The 26,812-nt window shown below is 35.3% G+C and overlaps 1 protein-coding gene across 9 annotated transcripts in view; it reads right to left on the reverse strand.

Moving 5' to 3' along the window:
• DMD (dystrophin) overlaps positions 1–26,812 on the reverse strand; it is a 1,072,200-nt gene that overhangs the window by 645,471 nt on the left and 399,917 nt on the right. For all 9 annotated transcript variants that reach the window (XM_033051053.2, XM_033051056.2, XM_033051052.2 and 6 more), the window contains 8 exons: positions 19,383–19,528; positions 18,235–18,447; positions 15,766–15,879; positions 14,465–14,620; positions 11,966–12,136; positions 9,810–9,992; positions 7,244–7,378; positions 6,302–6,451 (listed from right to left, as the gene is read on the reverse strand). In XM_033051053.2, the coding sequence (XP_032906944.1) occupies positions 6,302–6,451; positions 7,244–7,378; positions 9,810–9,992; positions 11,966–12,136; positions 14,465–14,620; positions 15,766–15,879; positions 18,235–18,447; positions 19,383–19,528 (1,268 nt within the window). The remainder of the gene's footprint in view (positions 1–6,301; positions 6,452–7,243; positions 7,379–9,809; positions 9,993–11,965; positions 12,137–14,464; positions 14,621–15,765; positions 15,880–18,234; positions 18,448–19,382; positions 19,529–26,812) is intronic.

Below are 26,812 nucleotides of genomic sequence, written 5' to 3' on the forward strand. Positions count from 1 at the left end.
TTGCTTACTGGAAACTGACCCTGCCTTGCATGTTCATCTAAAGTAAAACTCATACTGGACCTTGTTGAATTCCCACAACAAATGGAATGAAAATCTGTACAGTAATCTTATAAAAGGTATGATACACTCATGTAATGTAACATATTTCTCCAGGACACAACAGTTGATTCAAAGATCTAATCTTTTTCACTATGTAGCCCCCTGGTACTACCACTGGCTTTGCAGAATATTGAATAAATTAAATGCAACAATATTGAGAAGACACCTTCTTCTCTTTCAGTAGAAAAGATTTGTTGGTGGGCACAAGCATTAGAATGCTTTACAAAAATGAGAAATCCTACTACACACTGAAATCTCTAGACCCGAGTTTCAAATTTGTCTTTACAACTCATGTCTGTCTGCGTGAAAATCTATATGGCCCTATTTTTTAAAGACATGTGAGAGTTAAGAGCTAAAATTTTAAATAATATTATGATATAAAGATATTTTTACTTATGATGCTTTTGGGTGGTTCTTTTTTTTTTTATTTGTTTCCTGAAATATTATGGGTTTTCTAGTCCACTGTGGAAAAAAAATAGCTTAACTCTGTAGTGTGTAAAGGGGTCTGAGAACATAACAAGAAGCTCCAGCTTTGCTATCAGATCATAGTCAATAAAGCTGAAGGTTTTGGTCTCTAAAAAGAGCTGGCTGACAGTTCATTGCTAAATAGAAAATCTCAGGAAAATAAACAAATGTTTAAATTATTTCTGAGCCAGCAAAATGTTGACAGCTGTCAAGGAAAACTAATTCAAAGAAAAAAATTAATGAAAGAGAAACAAAAAAAATTATGGAACAATTTTTTTGAGTCTTCAGAGACTTTATAGATTTTCCTGGTTTTTTGATAAACATAATACTTTTTATTTTACTATGTCCAGCATACACATGTTTACAATTTACAAAAGGTCAATGGAAAATGCAGGAAATAGCAACATTGTATATTATTTACATAAAATGCAGTATTAGGGAAACGGCTATAGCTAATTCTTTGATGCCCAATGTTATAATGTTATATTTATAAATATCACCACTTTTCATTTCATCTATTTAGTGACGTCCATCACACATGCAGTTACTAAGATGTTGGTTAGAGTTTTAAGGTTAAAACCAAATAACGTTGTTGAGGCTGTAATCAGCAGTTGGGCTCTGGGAGAATAATGAAACAAAACCTTTTGAAAATGATAGGACATTTACTACAGAGTACATTTATTTAAAATGCAGAATTAAAGTCATTAATTAGCTCATAAGTTACAGCTCATGAAAAAGGGTTTGTTAAGAAAGACAGAAATCATAGCTGGTTGGTTGTGGGTTTTTTTTGTTTATTTTTTCCTCAGTTATACTCTTGTGTTATTGACAGGCAAAGTTTAAAAGTTAGAAAACTTTAAAATTCCTTCCTAACTTCTTTAAATTACTTTAAAATTTTGTCTGACTCTTGGTTGTGACTGAATATATCACAACACTTCTGTACCCCTTGCATCGAATTCCAAACATGCTAATCTCCACTTAATCTCAGAGTGGATTAATGTTTGTGCTTAGACTTTAATTAGAAACACATTTTTTCAAAATTGAAAACATTCTCTTTGGACCCATGAATTTTTAATACCTCCAACCTAGAACTAATTGTTCTGCAATTTCTAGGAATATTACCCAGTGTGTTTATTGGGCAGATGGCCACAAATATTTGACCTCCCAGCCATTAAGCGATATGTAACTTTGATCAACTGAATTCCAAAACTGCAAACTATACCAAAGAAGACTTTTTTGTCTCTTTAGCTTATCACTACAGGCAGATAATGCCTCAGAACTTGTAAAAGCAGCCCTGTTAGCAGCCTTTAAAGCAGTAATGTGGACATGGGGCATGAAATATTTCTCCTCTGGAGAGGAGAGCAAAACAGAAAAATTGTGTCAAATGATGAATGTGTGGTCCTTGAAAGAAACCAAAGGTAATCTTCAGGGAGGTCCTAAAATAACTAACAGACAGGACCCAATAATAATAATTGAGTGTAGTGTAAAGCCCATGTGAAAAAAATGTTTTGTACAAAAACAGTTTTCTGCAAGTATAGTCTCAAAAATATCTGATTGACATTTCTGAAGTTTGCTGGACAGGATGTAAATCCCTTTCAGCATTGATAGTTGCTCACAATATTAGCTTCAAATTCTTCAGTGTTTCTTAAACCCCATATTATAGAGTTGTAAGTGAACCAGTCCTTGAAAAATAAGGATAGGGTATACCTTGCTTATCAGTCAGCCCCAAATGTTCAAAAGCAAACTAAACACGCTCAGTCTTTGTTAACTACAGAAGATAAGGCACACAAACACAAAGCCATTATCTGCCTTTAAAAATTAATCTCTATCTCAGTAGCAAAGCTGCATTGTCTTGCAGCATCATTCACATAGAAGTGGGTTGGTTTGGTTGCTCTATTAGTAGTGAATAAATATTTCACATATCAGCTTCTGCCCACATGAGCTTATTGTCTTGGTAATTACCCCCAAAATTATTCAAATAAAAACAAATAACTTCACCACTTTAGGTTTGCCAATTAGCCTGTCTGAAGAAGTGACCTTGAACACGAGCTGATTTGTGTTATGTGCCTGCAATATCTTTTTATACAAGGAGAACACTGCTTGAATTTCAAGAGACTACACAAACAGCACAGAAAATTCAGTATCAGGACTCAATGAAAACAGTATGTTTTTCCACTCCAGATTTAGATCTCACCGTTAAAATTTAACTATTTAATATCTGATCAAGGTTTCAAATAAGCTTTTAAAGAAGCCCTCCACTCCAATTTTTTTTCTATCTTTGTATGACATTGCAGAGCAGTGAATAAATTTTTAATATATTTTGCCTATATACTCATCCAAATTGTTTCCAGAATTTCACACATCTTCATTATGTGCTTTTGACATTGAATCTCTGCAGTTTTTATGAATTTTGATTTATTTATTATCTATTAGTGATAACTGAACAGTATTCAACTCAAAAAGACTATTTGAAAGTGTTGTTCTCACACCCTGGAAGCCTTCTGCATATTCCTAGTTTTCCAGTCAGTAAAAAAATAGCAAATACCAAGAAGCATAATTCCAGAGAGTCTATCTGCTCTCAAACAGAACTGCGATTATTTAAAAAAAATTAAAAAATAAAGCTACAAAAAGAGAAGGTGCACATAAACTTATATTTACTTTTCTGTTATGACATTGTCTGGCTACACAGAAATATGTGAATGCCTGCACTGCACTAGAACTACCACCAGGCTCTTTCTCTCCCCATCCTTCAAATCTATTCTCAGAATAGCTGAGGACCTTTCTATAATTTTTATTGTAGTGTTTGTATTACCATTGTGTTAAAAAAAAATACGTAATGTATTTCTAGCACCACAAAAGAAGCAAAATTGTCATGGTAGATTCCAATTCAGCTGCTTTCCAGAAATCTGCACTCATGTATCATTTATATCATTGCAACCGAGTAATTTTTGACAGTATTTGCAGCTTCTCTTCAAGCATGTTCTTGTTACATTCATAAAGGGGCCCTCTATATCCTTTGCTAGGTTGTTCCCTAATAATTCTTTCAGTAAGTACTGCGTTGATATCTTCCTCATATTTGTTGCTTATAGCTAGATTTGGTTCTCCTTGTGGTACACTTTTCTATACTGAAGTATCTTTTTAAGCCTTTTATTGATACAAATACACTTATTTATTGTTTAATAAAAATGTACATATAAAAATATTACTCATATTTAATTTTGAAAATAATTTGCTTCTCTCTAAGAGTTTTGTCAGAGAAAAGATGTTACAGTAATTTCATGAGTATAAGGGACACCCATTTTGACTAAATTTTGGGCTGAACCCGGAAGTGAGCCTTATACTCCAGAGCAGCTTATATATGGACAAAGTTCGGAAATTTGCCAACCTGGAAGTGCGAGCTGCGAGCCGCAGGGCTCAGCGGGGCTTGGTACATGTCCTGGTTTGGAGGACAGGTGTCTGCTAAGAAAGGCAGGAGCCTCTCTTTGAAATGGAGAATGTAACCCCCCTCCCTCCAAATTATTAAAATTTTGAAATCAAGGGGCTTTCAGGCAAAGATATGGGAATTAGGAATAACAGCTCTTTACTAGGAAAATTAAGATAGAAATACAGTACTACAAAAAAAAAACCCCAAACACTGACAAAGTGTCTTGGGTTACAATACAGCGTGTGATCAAAGTATCTATTCTATCACTATCTGTTTTGACTAGTTGGGGCAATGATCTTTATCTCTGTGGGAGATATTCTGCTAATGGGCCATCCATTGAAACCAGGCAGGACATTGTTCTTTATCTTTGCACCCCCCATCCTTCCTCCAGTGAGTCATTTTCTGCTAATGGCCCATTGAGTCTCACTGTGCGACTGATAAAATTAGTTTATCCCATTGAAAGTTGCTCCAGCCAGGGGGGAAAGCCAAACCTTTCTTACCTAGATAAAAACTGAAATTCTAGGACACCAAGTAGCCCTTTCTCTACTGGATTCTAGAAAAAAATGAGATTTCTCCACATCACTACTACACCTCTGGAAGGAAACTGCACCTTCTACAAGATCACTGCTTCAACTAAATCACATTTGTCACTGCAAGAAGACTGCAGCCACTATTTATTCAAATCGCTACCAACACCCTGCCTGATGGGGTGTCAGGTTGTACTCTGACTTTGTCAGGGTTTGGAGTTTGTTTCTTTGTAGTACTGTATTTCTATTTTAATTTCACTAGTAAAGAACTGTTATTCCTAATTCCCATATATTTACGTGAGAGCCACTTGATTTCAAAATTATAATAATTTGGAGGGAGGGGGTTTACATTCTCCTTTTCAAAGAGAGGCTCCTGGCTTTCTTAGCAGACACCTGTCCTCCAAACTAAGACACAAAGTCCGAGTAAAACCTGACACCCTATCAGGGTGACACTCATCAGTCAGGGTGTTGGTAGCAGTCCCATTAAATGATGGTTGCAGTCTTCTTGCAGTGACAGATGTGATTCAGTTGAAGCAGTGGTTCTGTAGAAGGGTGCAGTCTCCCTCCAAAGGTCCAGCAATGATATGGAAAAAAAGTCCGCTTTTCCTCTGGAGTCCAGGGAAAAGAGGGTGACTTGGTGTCCCAGAATTTTAGTTTTTATCTAGGTAGGAAAGGCTGGGCTCTCCTCCTGGCTGGAGCAACTCTCAATGGGATAAAGTAATTTTATCAGTCACACAGTGGGACTCAACGGCCATTAGCAGAAAATGACTTCCTGGAGGAAGGATGGGGGGTGCAAAGATAAAGAACAATGCCCCACCTGGTTTCAATAGATGGCCCATTAGCAGAATATCTCCCACAGAGATAAAGATCACTGCCCCACCTGGTCACAACAAATGGTGATAGATACCTTTTATCACACTCTGTATTGTAACCCAAGACAGCATGGCTGGCACAATTGTTACTAATTCATTACTTTGCTGCGCGCTGATCCTCGCTGCAAAAAAAAAAAAAAAAAAAAAAAAAAGTGAAAAAAAGTGCGCCTTATATATGGACAAAGTTCGGAAATTTGCCGACTCCCAGAGGTGTGCCTTATAATCTGATGTGCCTTATAGTCGTGAAATTACTGTATATATGCAATTAAATACTGAATCCACTAGATGGTCTCTCAAATTTTGAAATTTTGGGGTTACCTATTTAACTGTTTTTTGCTGAGACTCAGTTAATTTTCTTCTCAGAAGCTTGTATAGTTCAGTGGTTTATATTGGTGACCAAAAGAGTGTTGATAACACAGGGATGTTTCAGCCATTGCTTAGCAGGGCTTCCACAGCACCCAGGTCTCTCTCTCACTCTTCCCTTTCCAGCAAGCAGGCTGGGCTTTGAAAGGACACAGCCAGGACAGCTGACCTGAGCACCAGCACCACATAGGGTCACGCTCAACAAAAAAAACAGCTGTGAAAAAGTGCTTCCAAAATTGTTATTGCATAAGGACTGGTTGAATATTATTCTCCTGGAGACTGCATCACTTTTCTTTCCCATATAAAATCAACCTAATCTCAATCTATGAGTTTTCTTGCTTTTGCCTTTTTTATAATCTCCACCAAAGTACCATGAGATGTGGAGTCTTGTGGTGCTTTGCTGTCTAGTGGAGTTAGCCCACCACACCTTTGAAACCACCTCTAAAGCAAAATTTTGTTTGTGACCTGTTAAGGAACTGTACTAACAAAATAACTCTTATTTTTTAAAAGGTGTTGGATTATCCCCTACTTAGTGGGAGGATCATTAAACATACCTCCTGTTGAAGTTCTTCCCACCGAGTATTGAACTTCTCAAGTTTCTCATTGATCAATTCATCCAAGATCCCACCATCGGTCAAAGTCTGAGCCAGTTCCCGAATCTGGTTGCGATTGTCTTCTGGATGTCTCATTAAACGTTCCAAAGACTGAAAAAAGTTTTAAAAAAGAGTTTATTTTCCTTTCTGTAAATGAAGTTCTACAGAGCAATCCCAATTTGCCTTAAAAACATAAGAAAGATATTTCATATTTCATATACAATAAAAGTAGGGAAAGAAAGATGAAATACATATGTTCTATGCCTTGACAACTAATGTTCTGTACCATGTATTATGAAGCACAAAGATTTTTCATAAAGCAATAAATGTACTGCTTAATTTTAAAGATGTGGACTATGCCCAATAAATTCAGTGAGAGTCCATGTACCTTAATATATAAAACTTGCTTGAGTATCTAAATGGATGAAATTCAACAGCAGTAATGGGTTATCAATGAAATGTTTTGTATTTTGATGCACTATGAGCATTAATTAAATTTCTACTAATTTTAAAGTCTCCATGAATAAAAATTAAATAATAAACAAAGTTGCACTACTATGATGAAAACTTTCACTCTCTGAAGCCTTCAGCAATTTTTTGACCAGCTGAAGTGACTTTTAAATTTTTTTTTTAAAGAATGTTTATTTTATCACTACCAAAACTGTCTAAGACACCCAGCACATTTAATTGTTGTTTGATTTATGATTTATGATTGTTTGAATGTTTGCTTGAATGATTGTTTGAATTCAAACCTCATTTACTGAATCTAGTAGAAACTTAGGACTTCCGAAATATTTTACACTTTTTTCATGTGTGATGTTAGTTCATAGATTGTTTAGAATGACATAAAATTTACAATTTATCACCACATATGATTTAGTTATTATTTAAGTCAGCACTTACATCTAAAGACTCAGAAATCTCTTCTGCACCTCCCTGGACATTTTCAGTTGCTTTGAGTTTCAGTTCAATCTCGTTCAACCATTTATTTTCTGCATCCAAGTATGACAATAATTCACGCCAACATGCCCATACCTCCTAATGAAGAAAAGGTTTATTTAGATTGAAAATCTCACAGAAATTTTTCACTCATAAAATACTGAAAACATTCACGTCTCTTCCCTAAAACAACATGGTTGATACTTGAGGCCTATGGATCACATAGTTGATTTTATTTCCCAGTACTCATATGATCCAAATTCACATAAAACACAAGAAAATCATAATTTTGATTAAACACAGCAAAACCACAGAAAATAAAATGAAAAAATGAACTCTTCTGCAACACACAAATTGAACCTTCATTTTCATGTATTATCCACTTCATATGTTTTCTGTAAAGTTTTCTTATATTTATATAAAAGTGAGTAGAATTTTTAAAGACCCACATTATAAATTTATATCTTTACTATAAAAATGCACTTAGATTCCCAATATATTCTATATATTAATTGCTTAAATCACACGTTTATAAAATGCCAGCTTTTAAGAATTCAGACTAAATGGAAATTATTTCCAAACCATATTTAGTACAATTTATAGATCTTTTAAATGCTAGAGTACTAAACATAATGTTGTGAAATATTCTTATTCTCCTGAAATTATTGTCTAATATTTATTTATACAGCGCCTGAAGTTACTTAAATAAGGAGACAAAGATAGCACTTTATACACAAACAAAACGTTTAAATGCTCCATAAATAATCTTTCTTTTGTTCCTTTATTATGTTAGTAGAAGATAAAATAATGGTGTTGAAATATATTGCACTCTTGATAGATCAAACTTCCCTGAGTGCAATTCATCTCTCCTAACTTTGCTCACACCAAATGAGGTTTATAGAAGGTTATTAACATGCAAAAAAAAATCATCAATGGTCAGAGTAAATATAGATTACCAGTTCAAACTACAGTAAAATCATGAATACAAGCCGCACTGAGTATAAGCTGCATCTATGGGTGTTGGCAAATATTTCGGTTTTTGTCCATAAATAAGCCGCACCCGAATATAAGCTGCTCTGTCGTTCGCAGCGAGGACCCGCGTGCAACAAAGTTGCCAATTACTAACAGAGCCACGGCATGGCGGGGTTTACTGGCTCAGCTAAGGCTGTGCAGGCTCAGCCCGCTAGGGGCTGCTGACGGGGCCAAGTAGCCCAGCCCGGTGCTGCCGCTCGGTGGGACCACTGGGGGCCAGCCACCGCTGCCACTGGGCTCGGTCACCCCGGCCCGGCACTGCCCTGCGGTGGTAGGCAGGGACGGAGCACCCCCCGCTCCCCCGGCAGCGGCGGCAGGCGGGGACGGAGCTTCCCCGCGCCCGTGGTGGTGGTGGCGGGCGAGGACAGAGTTTCCTCGCTCCTGCCGCGGCGGGCCGGGACAGAGCCTGCCTGCTCCTGCCGCGGCGGGCGGGGGCAGGAGCCCCCCGCTTACCCCACGGGCTGCGGGGATGGCAGCACGTAGCCCCTGCCTTCCCCCCAGGCCGCGGGGATGGCAGCACGGGGCCCCCCGTCTCTCCCCTGGGCTGCGGCAGAGGAAGGAAGGAGAGACCTCTCCTGCCTCTCTCCCCGCCCCCCTGCCTGCAGGCAGCCAGCTCCACCCGCGGCGCAACAAAGTAACGGTTTGTAACAATTGCGAAATGCCGGCTTTTACTAGCAAGTTGCTCGACTCGGCACCTCGGTTTCCACTTCTGGGGGTGGAAATGTCAGAAAATTATTCACATATTAGCCGCTCCTGTATATTGGCTGCATTTCCGGTTTGAGAGCAAAATCTAAGTCAAAATGGTGCGGCTTGTATTCGTGAAATCACTGTACATGCCTTATTTTCCACAGTTAGTTTTAGACAAGATAAACTTTACTCTGGTATATTATTGCCCTGCATGAGGTTAGTTCTTGAAAATAATTCACAAGCAAAATTTAGCTCTTGCAAAATTCCCAGCAAAAAACCACACCCAATTCACTGTGGCTACTGTATAACAGCAGTCCCACGACAAGAATCTGCAATGGAGTTGGACAAAATGGTAGGGTCAACTCAAAATGCATAATAAATATTCAGGTTGCCAGCAGATCAAATGCTGTTCCCATGCTGAGACAACAACACCTGGCCAGCTTCAGGGCATTCAATCAAAATCCTTAGCCACAGAAGAGAGAAGCCTAGAGGAGCTCACAAAGCGAACATCACAGTGTTGCTACAAAGCCAGATTTCTTGATCTCAGGAGGGATAAGAACCTTGATCAGCAATTGCTGCCTCTGACCTAAGAGCCATGTCTCAGTCTTCTCTTGCAACATGACTCTCCAGCAGATACGATTCCCAAATTAACTTTGTGTGTGGCTCAGAACATGGGGTATTTGGTATATGGCTCATAAAGCCAGGATAGCCTTGGGCAACCCACAATCCTATATGATAACACAGCTGTGTTCTCCACCTTATTTCTTGCAGTTAGAAGAGCCATAAATACAAGACTGACAAGATATCAAACCTCCAAAGTCTTCCACTTTCCATTCAGCCTGCTGCAGAGCTGCTGGTAGCTGGTAATTAGAACATTGAGCTCCTTTTTCAAAGCCTCATGAGCTGCTGGTGGAGCCTTTGCTATAAAGTTATTCACAGAATCTGTAATAAGCTTCACTTTCACCTCTTTCTGCAGGGCTTCCTCCTTTGCTCTCTGGAAAGGAAAAAAGGAGAAGTTCTAGTCCTGGTTTAAGAAGGAAAGTTATTTCTAGCAACTATCAGAATTCTCTGACAGATTTCTAGACGGACAAAAAACCCAAACAACACTATAACAAACAAAACACAACAGGAGACATTTAATTCCCAGACTTTCTGACATAATCTTGAATGCATCCAAAAAACTTTTATTTAATTTTGTTGCCAATACACAATACTCAATACAATTTAACATCTCACAACTATCTAGTGTTCTGGAACTAATGGAACATTTTAGCACTTTTTTCCCCCTAGAAATGCTGCAAACATCATTAATGTAACAATTTGTGGACCACAAATGAAAAAAAAAAAAAAAAGAAAAATCTGTTGTGTCAAGAATTCATATACTCAGATTTAAAGGAAAAATCACAAGGAAGTCAGAAAAAAACCTTCTGAATTATTTTCTCTCCATGTTACTGTCATTAACCTGCATTTAAAGAGAAAGTCAGAAAATAGTTTTTCTCTATTGTATATCCCACACTTTTGCTACTCTCTCTCTTGTTAAGTGGTCTCATGAAAAAGATTTTCATGAGATAGAATGCTATTTCCTCTAAGTGCTTTCTTGTTTCTATGATTGGAATCTTTTCAGAACTGGAAACACAGTGATGTTATAAAATGTGCCATCAGTGCCTACAGGCCTTCACAGCAATTTACAATGAGAACTTCCTGCCCAAAACCAACAAATCAAAACCATATTCCTGAGAATTTTTTTTTTTTTTTCTCTCTGGGTCTGAGGAAGCTCATGAACCACAATAACAATGATCAGGCTGCCATTGCCAGAGGAAATCTACAAGGTTACTCTTGATTTTTCTGTAGCTGGGGGAAGAAATGGGCTGCAGAGAGAACATGGAATTCTGGTCAAGATTTCCTCTGTTGTGACCTCATGACAAATGATCTGGTTATTTCCTAGGTCAAAGTGTCACAAGTGTCTCAACATGGCTGTATTTCATCTGGGTACAGAATATCTAATAGGAATCCATAATGGTGATTGAATATAAAATGTTACATTTTTTTCTGTTTTAATATGCAGTGCAATGTATAAAATTGAGTTTTGTTATTTAGTTACTAAAAGATACTAAAAGCAGTACTAAAGAACTGCATCTTTAGAGTAGATATTTCCTTTTGATATTTCTCTCATTTACAATTGACTTGTTCCATAAATTTCCTTATATTATTCTGATTGGAAGCAAATTGTTTGTCAGTAAATAAATAGATCATCAGTTGCATGGTCTGAGACTCTCAAATACTGGAAAAAAATATGGGAAATGAACAGTTTGAAAACAAAGTGTTAGATAGATTGTCAAAGCTGTAGATATAATGACAAATCAGGTTATAATCTGGCTTCCTGAATAATACAAGCCAAACAATTCACTTTTGAAATAAGAATTAAGCCCACATCCAGTGGTTTAGCAAGAGTGTATTTAAGCATGTATCAGAAATTAGTCACTTTGTCTAAAGGCCATGCTCATCCTACATGAAGGAAATATTATTAATTGAGATCTAAATATTCTGTTTCTATATTCCTGTGTTAAAGACATAATATTCATACTTAGCACACACCAAGATGCATCCTAACATCCTGTTTCTTTTTCTGATCATTCTACTGCAAAGAGAAGACATAAAACTGGTTTCACTCTACTGCTGCTAACACCCAAATTTTAGGAATTATTCCTTAAATAAAAGATTGTTGAAGCTACATCCAAATCAATATCCAATAAAGCAATTTGGGTAAAAAAGCCATGCAGTGTTGAGGTATATCAAATATCTTCTAACATATTCCAAATAGAAATTACTTCAAACCACTTATTATGTTTAACTTTAGGCAAGTAGATCCGAAAAGGCACTATCCTAAGAGAAAGAGTAGATTCTCTTTACAATGAGAGCTTTAAAAAGAGGTTTGAACACAGCTCAAGGAATTAGTTCATCTTTTACCTTCAGTTCCTCAACAGCTTTCTGTAACTCATCAGGTGTTTTATACTCAAAATCTCTTTCCAGATATTCTTCCTCAGCTTGTGTTATCCACTCGTGCATCTCTGACAAATCCTTTCTGAGACTCACAGTCTTATCCAAACCACCTTTTAATGCAGCCTTCTTAGCATAGGCCTTTAAGAAAGAAAAGATTACACAGTACTTGAAGCAAAGCTACTGTACAAACTTGACAATCTTTTAGCCTGAAAAGAATCAAATTAAATCCTATATTAATAACATTGCTGTAATTAGGCAGATGTTAAGAAGTAATTAGATAGATATTAATAACAGACAATCAAGAAAGTACTACATTCTTTTTTTAGCAAATCATGGCTGTGCAGAATGAGTTTGTAATGATTCTAGAATGAAAATCTACACCATGTGCCGATGTCATCAGAAAACAAATCTGGAAAGGAACATTTCCCAGGGATTATGTTCTGTAAAATGTAAAAAGAATAACCACAGGAGACTTTGAAAGTGCATTCAAGGGTGAAACCAAATGCTCTTTAGCTATAAAGTCAGATGACCTTCTCACTAGTTTGAATGTAACTTACTAGAGAATAAAGCAATGTGCATATTTTTCTTATGTTGATTAAGTCATGAACATCTTAGATAGGTGAATATTCTAAAAATAGTTAAAGTAAAAATAAACAATCTCCTACTTGAAGAAACTCTTTATTGGAAAGGGAAAAATACTGCTGATAAAAGATTTGCCAATCACTGTGTGGGAGTCATACAATTCTGTTATATAGCTCATGTATAGAACTAGAACTAGAAAATAGTTTAGATCACCCCAACACAACTGATTCAGCCTATCAAAATTATCCCTGATTGTTCCATGTACCATCTTTCAATAGCATTATGAAGTTTGCATTAAAAATATTAAGTTGTAATGGTGGCACTTCTCAGATTTGGGCTTGCAGAGCTAATTGCTCCAATATTCTGCAGTGTGGTTCTGCTTCAGTAAACGTTATTTTCAGTAATATCAGGAGAAATTTTCTTAGTATTTGGTCTTAATTTCTGACATCTATTGGTTTGTTGCTCATCTTTGAGAAAGGGCTGTTAAATATAAATGCAGTTCTACATAAATGTTGTTTTACAGAACACAACAGAGCAACAACCAGCGAGTATAAAATTGTATGTGGCTCTGTAAAATTGCCTCTTCCTCAGTCCCAGCACCACAGAGAAGGTTACCTCCTATAACCTGAAAAGAATATCTGAATTGTCAGTGACAATTGCCAATTGTCAGATCTCACAGTCATATTAATTGCATGTATATCAACTCAAGCTGACTTATCCAAATTTATTTCAAGAAATCTCCACAAACCAAACTGATTTTTTTATTTACTACTCACATATTTTAATAGCTATTACTGAAGAAGTTGTGTCAGAAACGTTCACTGAGAGGGAATAATTTGTGCCTTGTATTGAATGAAACTATTACAGACAGGTTTTCAGGGAAGTCAGAAGAAAACTGAGAGAGACTTCTATACTTGTAAGGCAATACTTGAAATTTCTTTGAGAAAAGTGCAAAGGTATCCAGTTGATCAATGTCACAAAACAAAGGAATTAAATACTCCATGGTAGTAAAAGGGGAAAGACTACAAAAATTAATCATTAAATTGTCTTACAGATTTCAAAGACCAACCTTTTTTTAAAATATGTTTATCAAAAAATATAGAAGGACTATTTTTCACATGTAAAGTTAATAATAAAAATTTTAGAAAATATTATATCTCATTAAAATATAACACTTTTATGAAAATATGCATTAAAAAGGCAGACAAGAGAAAGAGCAAGTAGGAAAAATTTAAAGGTAACAACACGCAAAAACTTTTATTTGAACTGTCATAAAGAGTAAGAATCCAAATGTCATCAGTGAAATAATAGTAATTTTTAGCTTCCTTACTCTGTAAAATTATTTATTAATAATGCCTTTAACTTAAATGAAAGAACTATCCTTTCGTGTTATGTCCCATTCATGTAACTACTGGAGACTCATTTATCCACGTGCATATGTGCATGTACTCTTAATTCTGAGTTATTGAATTACAAACCCTTCACTGCTTTAACGTCTTTTTTCATCCAGAGTAATGTCATAGAATTTCAGCAATGCAGAATATAACACAAAACTAAGTACAGAACTTGATTGTTTTGGCAAACGCCTAAACAACACCCTCAGAAATCTAGTTTTGCAGGAGCCATAAATTACATCCCTTTTAGATCTAATACATTAATATATATCTTTCTTTCAAAACATAGTAAGCTATTGCTTTTATATTATAAATAAACATACTTTACATATACTGCTACAGGCTAAATTACACTCAGTAAAATATTAGTTGAATTAATATGTCTAAATTCAGTTTAATATCTAGTACATATGTATAGAAGGACAAATTCTACCAATGAAAACCTGGATGATTAATCTAAAAAGAACCAGTCACAGCATGCACTTGGTACCTGTTGGCAAATGTGGTCCCACTGTGCATTGAGATCTTTTAGCTCTGACTCGAGTCTGGAAGCAAATTCTGGCTCTGCTTCACTCTTCATTTTCTTCCCAATCTCATTAACACTGTTCAAACTGGGTTGGATTGTCTGGATATCATTTACTAAAGCCTAAAGGAAGAACAGAAGATTATGCAAGAAGCATTCACACAAAGTTTCAGAAACGGTATTCCCACGAAAATATTTCTGCATGAGATTCTGACTTGTCTGGGGTCCAGATCTCTGGTCAAACAAGCACAATTAATAGACTAATCTATGAAAAGAAATTAAAAAGGAATGAGTAGCTGTAATGTGGCAAGCTATTGTGTAATAAATAAAAGTATGTAATTTTTACATGTTATATATGCAGTATAAATATATACATATATAATATTAAAATGCATATATTATTATTTCTTTCAAAAGGTTTCCCTGCTGTTGGTTGAAAACATGAGAAGTATCTTGATCTCTTTTTTCACATTTCTGAAAGAATATTCCATTATAATGGTGAAAAATAATGATAATTCTTATTTAAATAAAGTCTAAGAGAAAGCTTCAGAGAACTTGCAGTTCTGTAAGATTACTGCGTATGTTTCATAATATTTACACATCCTGCCAGAAAATTTACAGAACTTGTAAATTCCACTGATCATATAGACAGGGGCCATCATGGATTACAAGATTCACTGCACTTACACACTCTGTTGGGACAGGAAGAAGAATTTGCAAACCCTATGATGGAAGTACCAATACTTCATGATGCTTTAAAACTCTGCTGGGACAACATCCTGGAATTTGTAAGTTTAGTAAAAAAAGAATGGATATAACTCACAATACCTGCAAGTTCTTTTCGTACAGTCAGAAAAATTTGGAAGCCACATGAGTAACAGATAGAGAAAAAAGATCTTTTGACACAGATTATACAGATTTAAAAAAAAAGCAATGTTTATAAACTCAACAAAGTAAATAGACAGTTGACTTTAGAGGCTAGTTATATATTATTTCTTTATTTGATGGTGTGATCCTTCTACAAATACATTAAAAAAGAAAAAAAAGAAAAAAAGTCACTGTGTGCCTCCTTCTGGTATTAAAGTTTCCTTGTTTTAACTGAATTTTCCTTCAAACCCAGGAGATGCAAAAGGTTCAAACACACTGCAGAAGGCAATCCCCTTTCTACATTTTTTTTTTTAGAAACTGTAATCATTTGTGTAACTTCTGTATAAGTTCAGCTCATAGAGAAGAATTGAATAACTGCCAAGCAGGCAGGAAATACTCACTGTACATTGTTCAAGTTGCTTTTCCAGTGCTTCTGAGTCTCCAAGGGCAGGCCACTCTTCCTTCAGAAAAACATCCACTTCAGCCATCCACTTCTTCAGTGTTCTAATGTCATTCTGGGTATTAAAAAGACATTTCATTACATCACACAAAACCTGACTGGCAATAGTGTAATTCATCCTGACACTACAACTAAAACTCATTGCAATGTAATTTCAACATTATTGAACTGTCTGAAAATACAAACACAGCAAACAAGTAAAACCAATTTTACCTGGGTCTGTCATCAACACTATAACCTGCACTTTGACCATTTCTGACCAAGTTTAATGTGTCTTTGAGTAGACAACCTTATGGCTCTCAAATTTATCCCTTCTAGATATCATTTGTGTTTGGACACTGCATGCTTGTTTATTGGTTCGTTCTATGGTTTCAGATTACTCATGTTTGGCATTTAATTCAGGTTCACCCATCAAATGTTCTGTGCTTTCATTTAAACTTCAGACTCCTTTTGGAACCTATATGCTCTAGTGCCTATTTTTCTACTAGAACACAACACAGAAAAACACCTTAGTATTCAGAATGAAAAAATCCAATGTAACTGAAAGAGATTCACTTCAGAAAATAAAATCATATAATGACTCAATGAGTAATTTCAGAGTCTCTCAGTTACTGTTTCTAGCACTAGAATAGTAATATTATTTCCAGAGTCTTGATTTAACTCTTGCAGTTAATAAAAAAATCTGAACATCAAATGAAAAGATGGAATGATAACAGTCCAGTCAACATTGCATAAGTAACTAATAACTTGAAAAGTAGAATGAGATTTCAAAAATACCCCTTAAAATTACCATCTTGGGTAAACAGATGCACACATTAAAATAAAAACATATATGGTAAAATTCTAAAAGTATATTATAAAGCATTTTTCATCAAACTTCTTTCATCACCAATGGAATACATGTTGATATTACATGCTGAATGCAAAGCTGAATGAAAGCACAAAAAAGGATGTTAGCATAGAGACTGTGCCTTAAAATGCATACAAATATGCCTCAGAAACTATTATGTGATAGGTAACCAAAGGGAACATTTCCCTAATGTGACACATGTTTAAAAACAACAGGTTCCCATGTAAAATAAACTTAATAAAATTAATTATATAGAAATTATCAGTATACTTCAGAACAGCAATTACCAAAACACTGTCAAAACATCTACTGTGCATTCTATTATCCAACTGTAAAAAAAGTTCATAATCGTATTTCATGATGAAACTTTAATACCTTTACAAGAATACTTTTAGTTCATTAATGTGGTAGAATATAGACCTGGAGGGATTTGTTTAAAAAGAGATTAGTCTCCCGCTACCAATGAAGAGCAAATGTATGACTCGCATTTTCAATCAGATCGTAAATGCATTTTGTTTATGATCACTGATTCCATCATATCCCACACTGACGCATTCCATAAATTACAACAGCTAAAACAATAATCTGGATGAGAAGCCATTCAACAAGCTCAAAAGACAATGACTTTTATATTAGATGTGTACCACAGAGATTGCAGCAATAAATATAAGGGCTAAAATTTGTGTGCATCAATAGCTCACACTGCTTTAAAAATACAGGTTCTACAGAGCATGGTCATGATGTTCAGGACCTTTTTAAGAGCAGCGGGAAAATCTCTAAATTTGGCAAAGGGGCAGGAGTGGAGACAGGAGACAGATGGAAGAGAAAAGACAAAAGTTTGAATTTCTTAAGCGAAATGCTTTGCTTTTTTAATGTGGCACTGTTTTTGGGAGTAGGGCGGCATCTGTGAGGAGAGGACAGGTGCTGTCCTGTGCTGGACATGGACAGTTCCAGCTTCCTCCTGTGGAACCACCACAGGACACGACTGATTCTGTGGTGAGCTAGTGATGCTCAGTGGCAATGTAGTTAAAAAAGGACAAAAATGTCAGGCAGACAGAGGAGGAGAGGAAAAAAATGAGAAATAGTCCTGCAAAAACTGAGAAGCAGCCCTACAGACACCCAGATGAGGTTCCAGTGCTGCCATTCTAAATACCTGAAATACACTTCTCATTTCTGGAAACTGCCGACAAGATACTGCTATATTACAGTTGACTTTAATTATGTAAGTGAAGTCATTAAAGTCAATATGGTACAGCTACTTCAGATGCATGCATAAGAGCTTCAGCTACATTGAAAAATAAGTAGAGGAACATTATTTGGAATTTTTAATGAAATCGAAGCTTTTTGCTAATGAAAAAACATAGGCAAAGACAGTCACAAAATCAGAATTCAAAGTAAAATCTTGTACTCATCAAAATCAAGCAGACATTTAAATAGTTTTTGTCTTGTTTTGATATCTCACTTTAGTGTTAATTTCTGGAAGCACCTAAATGTGTTCTGCCTTAGTCCCACAGCAACAAGCCACCATGTATTAGCTGAGGTTGAAAAAGTGTGGCTAACCTGGAATCGCTGGAGTTTGGTGATGCGCTCCTCCAGTTTCTGGCAGTGTTCCGCCAGCTGTGCCGAGAGCTTCTTCCAGCGGCCAAGGACCACCTCGACCTCTGATCGGTAACTCTGACTGACCTCTGCTGGGGCCCTCCTGGACAGCTCCTCCACAGTTGTGCTGAGATAGGTCAGGCCTTTCTGCTGCTCTTGCAGAGAATTTTGTAGAGCCTGTGAATAAGAAGCAAGTGGAATCCTGGTTTAGTGCTAGGCGATTCTCTTCGTTTCACAAACACAGGCAAGACACAGAGGTCACCTTTGCTAAAACATGCAATGGCATCATTTACTGAGTAATTTGGAATTGTTTTTCTCATACAATGTAGAAGGTTTTTTAGTTGAAGTGAGAATATATCCAGAGGTATTTATATTTGTCAATAGATGTGATCCACATACATTTCATTAATTTGAGATAGGAATTTACTATGACACTAATGCTGACACTTTCAAGACAACCAGAGAAAAGAACCAGAACATGAGAAAAATAATAAACTTAGAGAAATTATTCTATGATATAACATTTTTCATAACTTCTCAAAACTTTTGCGATTCTCAGCCCAAATTTACTTCATCTAGGGTTGTTGGGTTTTTTTCCTATTCTACATTTGATATGCATCAAACAATATGTTCATTAACCATCCGAGAGTAGAAACTCTATCAGACATTGAGATACAGGGAAGGTTTGTACCCACCGGTAAAATTTGTTCAACATTTGTGTCTACTTGCAATTTGACAGGAAATCTGTCAAAAAACTGTGCTGCATTTTGAAAACTAGAATTGTTTTCATATCAGCACTGGAAAATGAAATGACAAAAATCTCTATTTTACTACCAGAGGAATATTTTACACACCATTGGGACAAACAAGGACTTTTCCTTACTTTCAATATCTTATAAAATTGCTTTCAATGGTGAACATAATTTAAATTCTTTACCTTCAGGAATCAATACAAGCAAGCAACCACCATCTCCTGAAGATATGGCCTAAAACCCAATTGGGCATTATTTACTCAAGATCCACAGGCTTCAGCAGATTAATGTATCAACTTAGAGTTCTGTTCTTCTAAACTTCTCAGTTGAGACATTTGTGCCCACAGCTTGATCACTCACCTTGAACTCCCTGAGTCTCTGCTCCATGATTTCATATTCAGCAATTGCAACCTGAGGCATGGAGAGTTTAGTTTCTGACTGCTGCATCCACACAAGTATAGTGTTCATTGTCTCCTTGTAGTGTGCAGGAGGCAAACTGTCAAAAACTACATTCAATGGGGAAAAAAAGGGAAGGAAATAAAGGAAGGAAGGAAGGAAGGAAATAAAACAATTTTTTGCTTCACTATTCAGTTTGCTGACAGAAGACACTTGATAAAAGATCAAGCCTTTTTGAAGTCTGCAGTTGTCTGGCAAAAGACTGCAACAGGTCAGTGTGTATCAGAACTACAAAAAGCAATTTCGGAAGCAAAAATTTTTTTTAAAACTGAACACACTTTTCTAATCTCTACTATTTCATAAGTTCTGTGTCATTTCACTTTGTTATTATAGGTCAGAAGACAACTTATATGGCCAAGACAACTATTTTAAATATGTGTGTTCAGAGATCAACAGACAAACCATCGTACTTCACCTAAAATCTAATTTCAGAAACGTATTAAGAACTCGGTTTCCCTTTTATGGTTCATGTTTATGTGTTCAATGTTTCTGTTCAAGTAAAATGTTCCATTTAAGACATCTGTTAAAAGCTTAGAAAATTAATCTTCCTTCTACAATAAAATTGAATTTTATTGAACTGAGCTTATTGTGCCAACATTACAGCTGCTGCAAATAGACAACATCTGGCACACACATGAGCAACTCATTAGCAGATACATTCTCTCTGCCATCGACAGTTGCCTCTATGCTCACTGAAAAATGTACAGACAAATAGCATGGGTGGCTGGAACCAAAACACTTTCAACTTGTTCATAATAATGAAGAATATAAATGCTCAAAAAAAAGTTGCACTCTTTTGTATCTCCCATATCCTCCTCAATATCCTCTGGTCTTTCATAAAGAAATGTACTGAAAAATAATAAAGCTGTCCAAAAAATAGTTTTGACAACACAGTTAATTTTTTAAAGTGCAAGCTTGCTTACATCATACAGCAATGCTTGGCAGAATGTACCTCAGATTTTAATCTAATTTTTTAGTTGATCAACAGAATGCTACCTGAAGAAAGCTTATATTTCCAGTCAGATATCATAACAACTTCCCAAAATCAGGTCAATCTCTCTTGTGAAGTATGCACATTGAATGACAAACTTTCCACATAAAAGACTTGGCTGATATGATTTATCACATATATCTGGGGATTTACAAAAGATAGGACTTGGTACCAAGAAAGACAAGAATTTCTTCCCTTGTGAGGTATTTTTGTACACAGAAATCAATAGTAAGGTGTTCTTGCAAACACAAGCCCAAGCATTTTCCATCTCATACAGTAACATTTAAAATATTTTTTTTCCTTAGTGAAACTTGTATTGTCTTTGACTCATTTAATCCAAACAATTTCTACTTTCAAATAGAACGTACATTTAAACTCTTCACTCCAAATGAATGAAGATATAATTTCAGCAGCTCAGATATGTTAAAGAATTGTAGAACTCTTAAGTGCAGCCTTATTTAGAAATATGACATGGAATTCAGTGATGTAAGGTTTGACTTCTCTAAGTCATTTTGCCCTGTAGATAAAAAACAAATCTTAAGACTAAGGTACAACTTCAAGCATTTAAGTAAAAGATCAGCTATTTTTGGTAGTACTGAAGAGAACCTCAGAACAGGTGAAAACTGTCATAGCAAACTCCACCTAATTGCATCAAACTCTTACCCTCCATCTTTGCCAATAATAATAAACTTTTTTAAATCATTCAAACACTGCAAATAATTCATTGAATTGTAAGAAGTTTTGTTTTCTACTATTGGATTTACTAAATAAGAGTCCAAATGGGATGACAGATGCTGATTTAATCAAACAAGTGTTTTTACAATTTGGTTACTAAATATTAACTTCAGAAGGCATTTTTGAGTGTAACCATAGTTTTCCCATTTCACTTTTCCAGATTATTACAGATTAGTAATAATTAAATACTTTTTGATTCTTTTTTTAAAGACAGACAATATGTCAGCATTTTCATCCTCAAGGAAGCAGATTAACTTTTAGGATGGCATATAACAGCCTTCATTATTTTAGCAGCACATGATGGCAATGGTGAGAATTCAGTGAAGCTCCTACAGTGGGATTCACATTACCCAGTTATAACTGTCTAAATGATCTAACCCATTTATGGCCTCTCTGTGGCAATATTAATCTCTAAATTCCCCATGCTAATAGCAAAAACTCACATTCAAGATCTGTTTCTTTTTATCTTAAAATTTGCTTTGTGATACTAATATTTATGGTTTAAAGTCCACACAATAAGCAAAGTTCATTAATATGGATTCTGCAGTATTATCTTTAAAAAAAAAGAATTGGCAATGGAATGGGAAAGCTCTAGTATGTCCTCAATATGGACCTAGTTTAGGTATAGGAAAACTAGGTCCATGACAGAGCTGTAACAAAATCACAGAGGGAAATTACAAATGTGTTACTGTAAAATATCAGAATACAGTTTCCATCCTAGAAGGGAAAAATGTTTCTGTATTAATCTATTCCACTTGTAGGGAATGCATTTTGCTATGACTGACACTGAAAACTAACAGACAAATATATTTGCACTTGCGTATTTCTTTTAGAGAAAGTCCATACATTTGGAAACAGAATGTTCAGTCAGTGAGGATTATTTCTAATAAATAGAATTATCTAAACATGTGAAAATAGCTTTCCAAGTAAGTAAAATACTTGTTTTTCCTCACCACTTCCTTCTTTTTCGTGATCAGATTTTTCAGTCAAAAATATTTTCCCAAATCAGAAATGAAATGAGAATACAATTATCTCAACAACTATCAAATCACACTGGATAGGTTGCGATGTGTTTTTCCTGCAGTCATTACAAATCCCACTGTTCATCACACCATCGTGAAAGGCAATAAATATAATCTATGGGACCATTTTAGTAAAGACTTATTCCCTGAAATAAATTAACAAGATTGAACTTCATGTATTTCCAATAAAAATCTCCTCAGTAGTAAATGCAATTTAAAGCCAGGTTGATGTTTTCACAACTTTGTTTTACTTATTTTTTAATACAAATGCTTAAACCAATTCATCAAGGTCTTTATTCATAAAAGCTGTGATTCTCTTCTCCTACATTTTTAATGAGAAAGTCTCATAAGGAATCTTGTGTAATACTTGATCAGTATTATGTGAGTGATTTAAGACTTCCAATTCTCTTTGCTATAAAGCTCTTGAAAGAAACAGAAGAAAATAATGAAATCACAATGTGGTTTGGGTTGGAAGGAACCTTGATCATCCAGTTCCAGTCCCCATCATGGGCAGGAACACCTTCCACTAGATCAGATGGCTCAAGTCCCTTCTAATCTGGGTTTGAACACTTCCAAGGTAGCCCTTCTGCAGTTCTACGGGATCTTTGGTAACAGTAAATATCTTTAAAGACATAATTATTTTTTTGATGGGCTTATTTTTCATCCATAAAAATATTCATTTTTACCAGGGATGAAAAGGAAAAAATCACCTACAGAGTAGAGGACATTGTCTCATACACATTCATTTCACAGACTGCTTTGTCCTTTTGATCTTGATTTAAATAAAAAATAATTACCGGAGGAAATGAATGGGGGGAATAAAGGAAAAGAAATTGCTTGCATGCTACTTATTAAAACAATAAATTCTCACACACATCTGAACTGTATCTTCTGCTTGAAAGACACATTTAAAGAAGGTTAAGCAAATTTTATCCCTCAAAATCAAGCCACAATGAATATTTTTACTTGTAAATCATAGTTCAGGTCTTAAAGAAAACTTATAACTACGAAGTTTCCAAGACACTTGCTTAAAATTTTCTTTCCTCAAGTATAAAATTTGTGAAAGATTATTTTATGTATCATACGATTACACTGACACTTATAACCTATTTCCAATGCACTTAAATCATCAAAATATGTTAGCAGTTCAAAGTTTTAACTAAAGCAGAATAATTACAGACTAAAACTCTAAATGGTTATCATAGTGCTACAGTTACTGTAGGTCATTATCTTATAAAATTATGCCATGTTTGAATTGCATGAACTCTGTGAAATTGAACACTTTAAGATATTGTACTAATGGATTAGAGAGAATAATAATGTGCATGCAAAATAATTTTAAGCATAGGATAGGCAAATAAAAAGTCTAAAGAATCTTGACACGGTAGAGAAGGCAAAAAACTTTCTAAAGTACTTCCTGAAATAAACAGGAGAAACATCATTTGAATGCAGATGAATAATTCATCATTAATAATAACTGCAATGATGACAATGATGACTTCACCTTTGGGAATTACTGATCCTGCAAAGGTAGAATCAGAACTTGAAAGGAAAGCACAGTGCATAAATTTATGAAGCAGAGAAAAATGGAAATAAATATAACTTTTTCTTTGCCACCTCCATCTTGATACTTTCAATTTTACCTGTGACAAAAGCCTTTTTTTTTTTTTTTAGGTACTTGCTAAAAATGTAATGATTTTCCAATTTCCCTCGGAAGAACATGCATCACAATGAGAACATGGATCTCAATCAAGGCCATGACTGCATAGCAATTCAATACAGTGAGACTGAAAAGCAGAAGCACCTTAATGGAATTTAGTTCAGTCACAGAGTTAGAGGAGTGCTGGAATGAATCAGCTGCCACCCAGGAGGAAATTTGAACCAGGGAAAATTCACTTACTGACACTGACTGTCAGCTCTCCCTGGGCTCAGGGGGAATGGGAGGCTGACCAGGCTGCTCCCTAGAAATCTCTCTGACATGGCAGCAGTTAATTTCAAGACAAGTAAATATAAAGTACAAAACCGCTTTTTTCACCAAGGTATTACAAAATCTAAGAACCTCCCTGGGAAATCAGCTTATTCATATTCAAATGATTGCCAGCATTGTCTATTTCACTCCCTTGTGTAGATTACTGAACAGTTTTAAGCTCAGTCTGACCTTTATTTTTTCTATATACTAATATTCTAGACATTACTCTAAATGTTCTTGGGGAGAAGAGAGAGCTGGAATGCTAGATACATCACATTCAAAATAACATGGACATACAGACGTTCTATAAAGTGAGAAAAATGGGGTCGTATTTCTTAATATTTTATGAGGTTCTATCTCTTCCACAAACAGCACCACAAAATAATGAAAAAATCTCAATCAAATAGGTTCAAGAATTTAAATTAGGTTTTATAACAGGAAATGCTTATCAAATCATGGAGAAAAATATGTACAAAAATCTGAACTAGTCTTTAGTATTATCTTATTAACAAATCTACTGTGCAGCAGAGAGAAACTACTAAGCACTCTTGAATGTTTAAAAAAAGTTCCAAAATTAAGCTGCCATCACTTTGAAAAAAACACAGTAAAAACCTAACCAAACAAAAAACATTTGAGGAAGACAATCCCCAAAATTAGAAAAACTGTTTATGAGGGAAAAATTCCCTTGAAAAACAGAACAGATAAATACCCTTATCCATCAGAAAAGATAATTAAGCAATGGAACATTAACAAAAAAAAAAACCCCAAACAAACAAAAAAACAAACAAGAAAAAACCCTCACAAAATAAACAAATCTCTTATTATGGTCAAAAATAAATATCTTTTTACCATAGAGATAAACATTAATTATGAATTAAAAAAAAATTAAACACATGTAGGTTTGTAGGTTTTATGTACAGGAAAGAAAAAAAAAGGATCAAATACTATAACTGATCTGCAATACATCATTCAGTCCTCAGGAGAATTTTCCATCTGTAAAAATAATTAATCGCGAACACTTTATGCAAATAAAAGATGGAAAGATCTAAAATACTCTAACAAAATTTCAATGTTTTCTATTAAAGTAAGGCCAGAATAAAGACATAGGACATGACCCATCTATACAACACAAGAAAAGTAGCAACAACTGTTCAGGGCTCCATGCAATATCGATGAAGAAACTTCTGTTGTCTTGCACTATAGGAGACTCTCCCCAGCCTGTTCAATGCTTCCACCTCAGGACAGCTGTTCTTGCAGCTGGTCAGGGCACTGGAGGAGCTTATTGCAGCCCAGGAGGGGGAAGGATACCCAGGAAGAGCTTTGCTAAAGCCCATGGCATTGCAGTTCAGGCAGTGAACACTATTTACCTTTCTGGACTGATCAACTGGTTCATTGAATGCCTCTCACTACAGCAAAATTTGATGTGGGAAATCAAACAATTGTGGTAGTTTAGATAAAGAAGAAATCATAAAGAAGCCAGTATTTACATTATGTTTCTGTTGGGAGAATAGCAACGGATTTCAGCATATAAAACATAGTGGCATTACAGTTTTTTACATCTTGCCCATTGTTCAACTTGAATTTAGAGTGATGAAAAAACTTTACACTTCTTAATGTTAAATTTCTACATTTCATTCTTTCATCACTTGCTATGGGACACTTTCATTTTATTTCTTCTGTTCTCCCATGCATCATCACCTCTTCAGTTTTCATATGTGGACACTCGTAAAATAACTACAACAGTGCAGTAATGTAGTATTGACAAAAACCAATACCCTAAGACTCCCTGTGAAAGAATTTAGGAGGAATATTAGAAAAATCCACTAGAAGGAGCTAGCACTATGCCAAATTTCAAATCAGTACAGTAATTTAGAGATATTAGTGGTTGAAGGGGCAAATAATATCTCTGTTGTTGAGTAAATTTAAATTTGGTTTTGTTTTAATTTGTTTTGTCTTTTCTTGAGACTTTATTAATTCCATAAGCTAATACAGAAAGTGTACAGTAACTACTGATATGATACATATTATTAATTAGGAATAGTTAACTTTCTAGTTTGGTATAGTATTTTGCCCCTTTTGAAAAATTCATTTTACTAAAAACCTCGCACATAATGTTAACTGTCAGTTATGTTCAGTGTTGCAAATAAGAAAGAGTTGGCCTCAGGATGAAAAACTAGAAAGGTGCTTACTGTCTTTGATGAGATTTATGGAGTTAAATTTTTATTCTGTGAAAATCTAGAGCAGGTTCACTCCTGTAATTAACCTGTCTTTCCTGTCTACTGACTGACAGAGATGGACTGCCTTGTCTTATAATCCAAATAAACAAAGACAGTTTTATGGTGCCAAAAAATATCACTGAATCTGTCCATAAACATACTAACAAGAGGAAGTTTGATGGCACAACTACATTGAGTGGAAGATTTATTTCTGAATAGTGTACCTTCCCTTGATTTCTTAATATAAAATATTAAGATAAACTGATAATTTTTGTGAGTCTAATTCAATTGCAAAAAAGAGCACTTGAATTTCACTACTGGTTTAGTATCACAAAAGCAAATACAAAACTGGGAAAGCAAAATATAAACTCCTATGTGTGCTAGTCAGGAAAATTGACTTG

The sequence above is a fragment of the Catharus ustulatus genome, chromosome 2 (genome assembly GCF_009819885.2).
Source record: "Catharus ustulatus isolate bCatUst1 chromosome 2, bCatUst1.pri.v2, whole genome shotgun sequence".
Taxonomy (NCBI): Eukaryota; Metazoa; Chordata; class Aves; order Passeriformes; family Turdidae; genus Catharus; species Catharus ustulatus.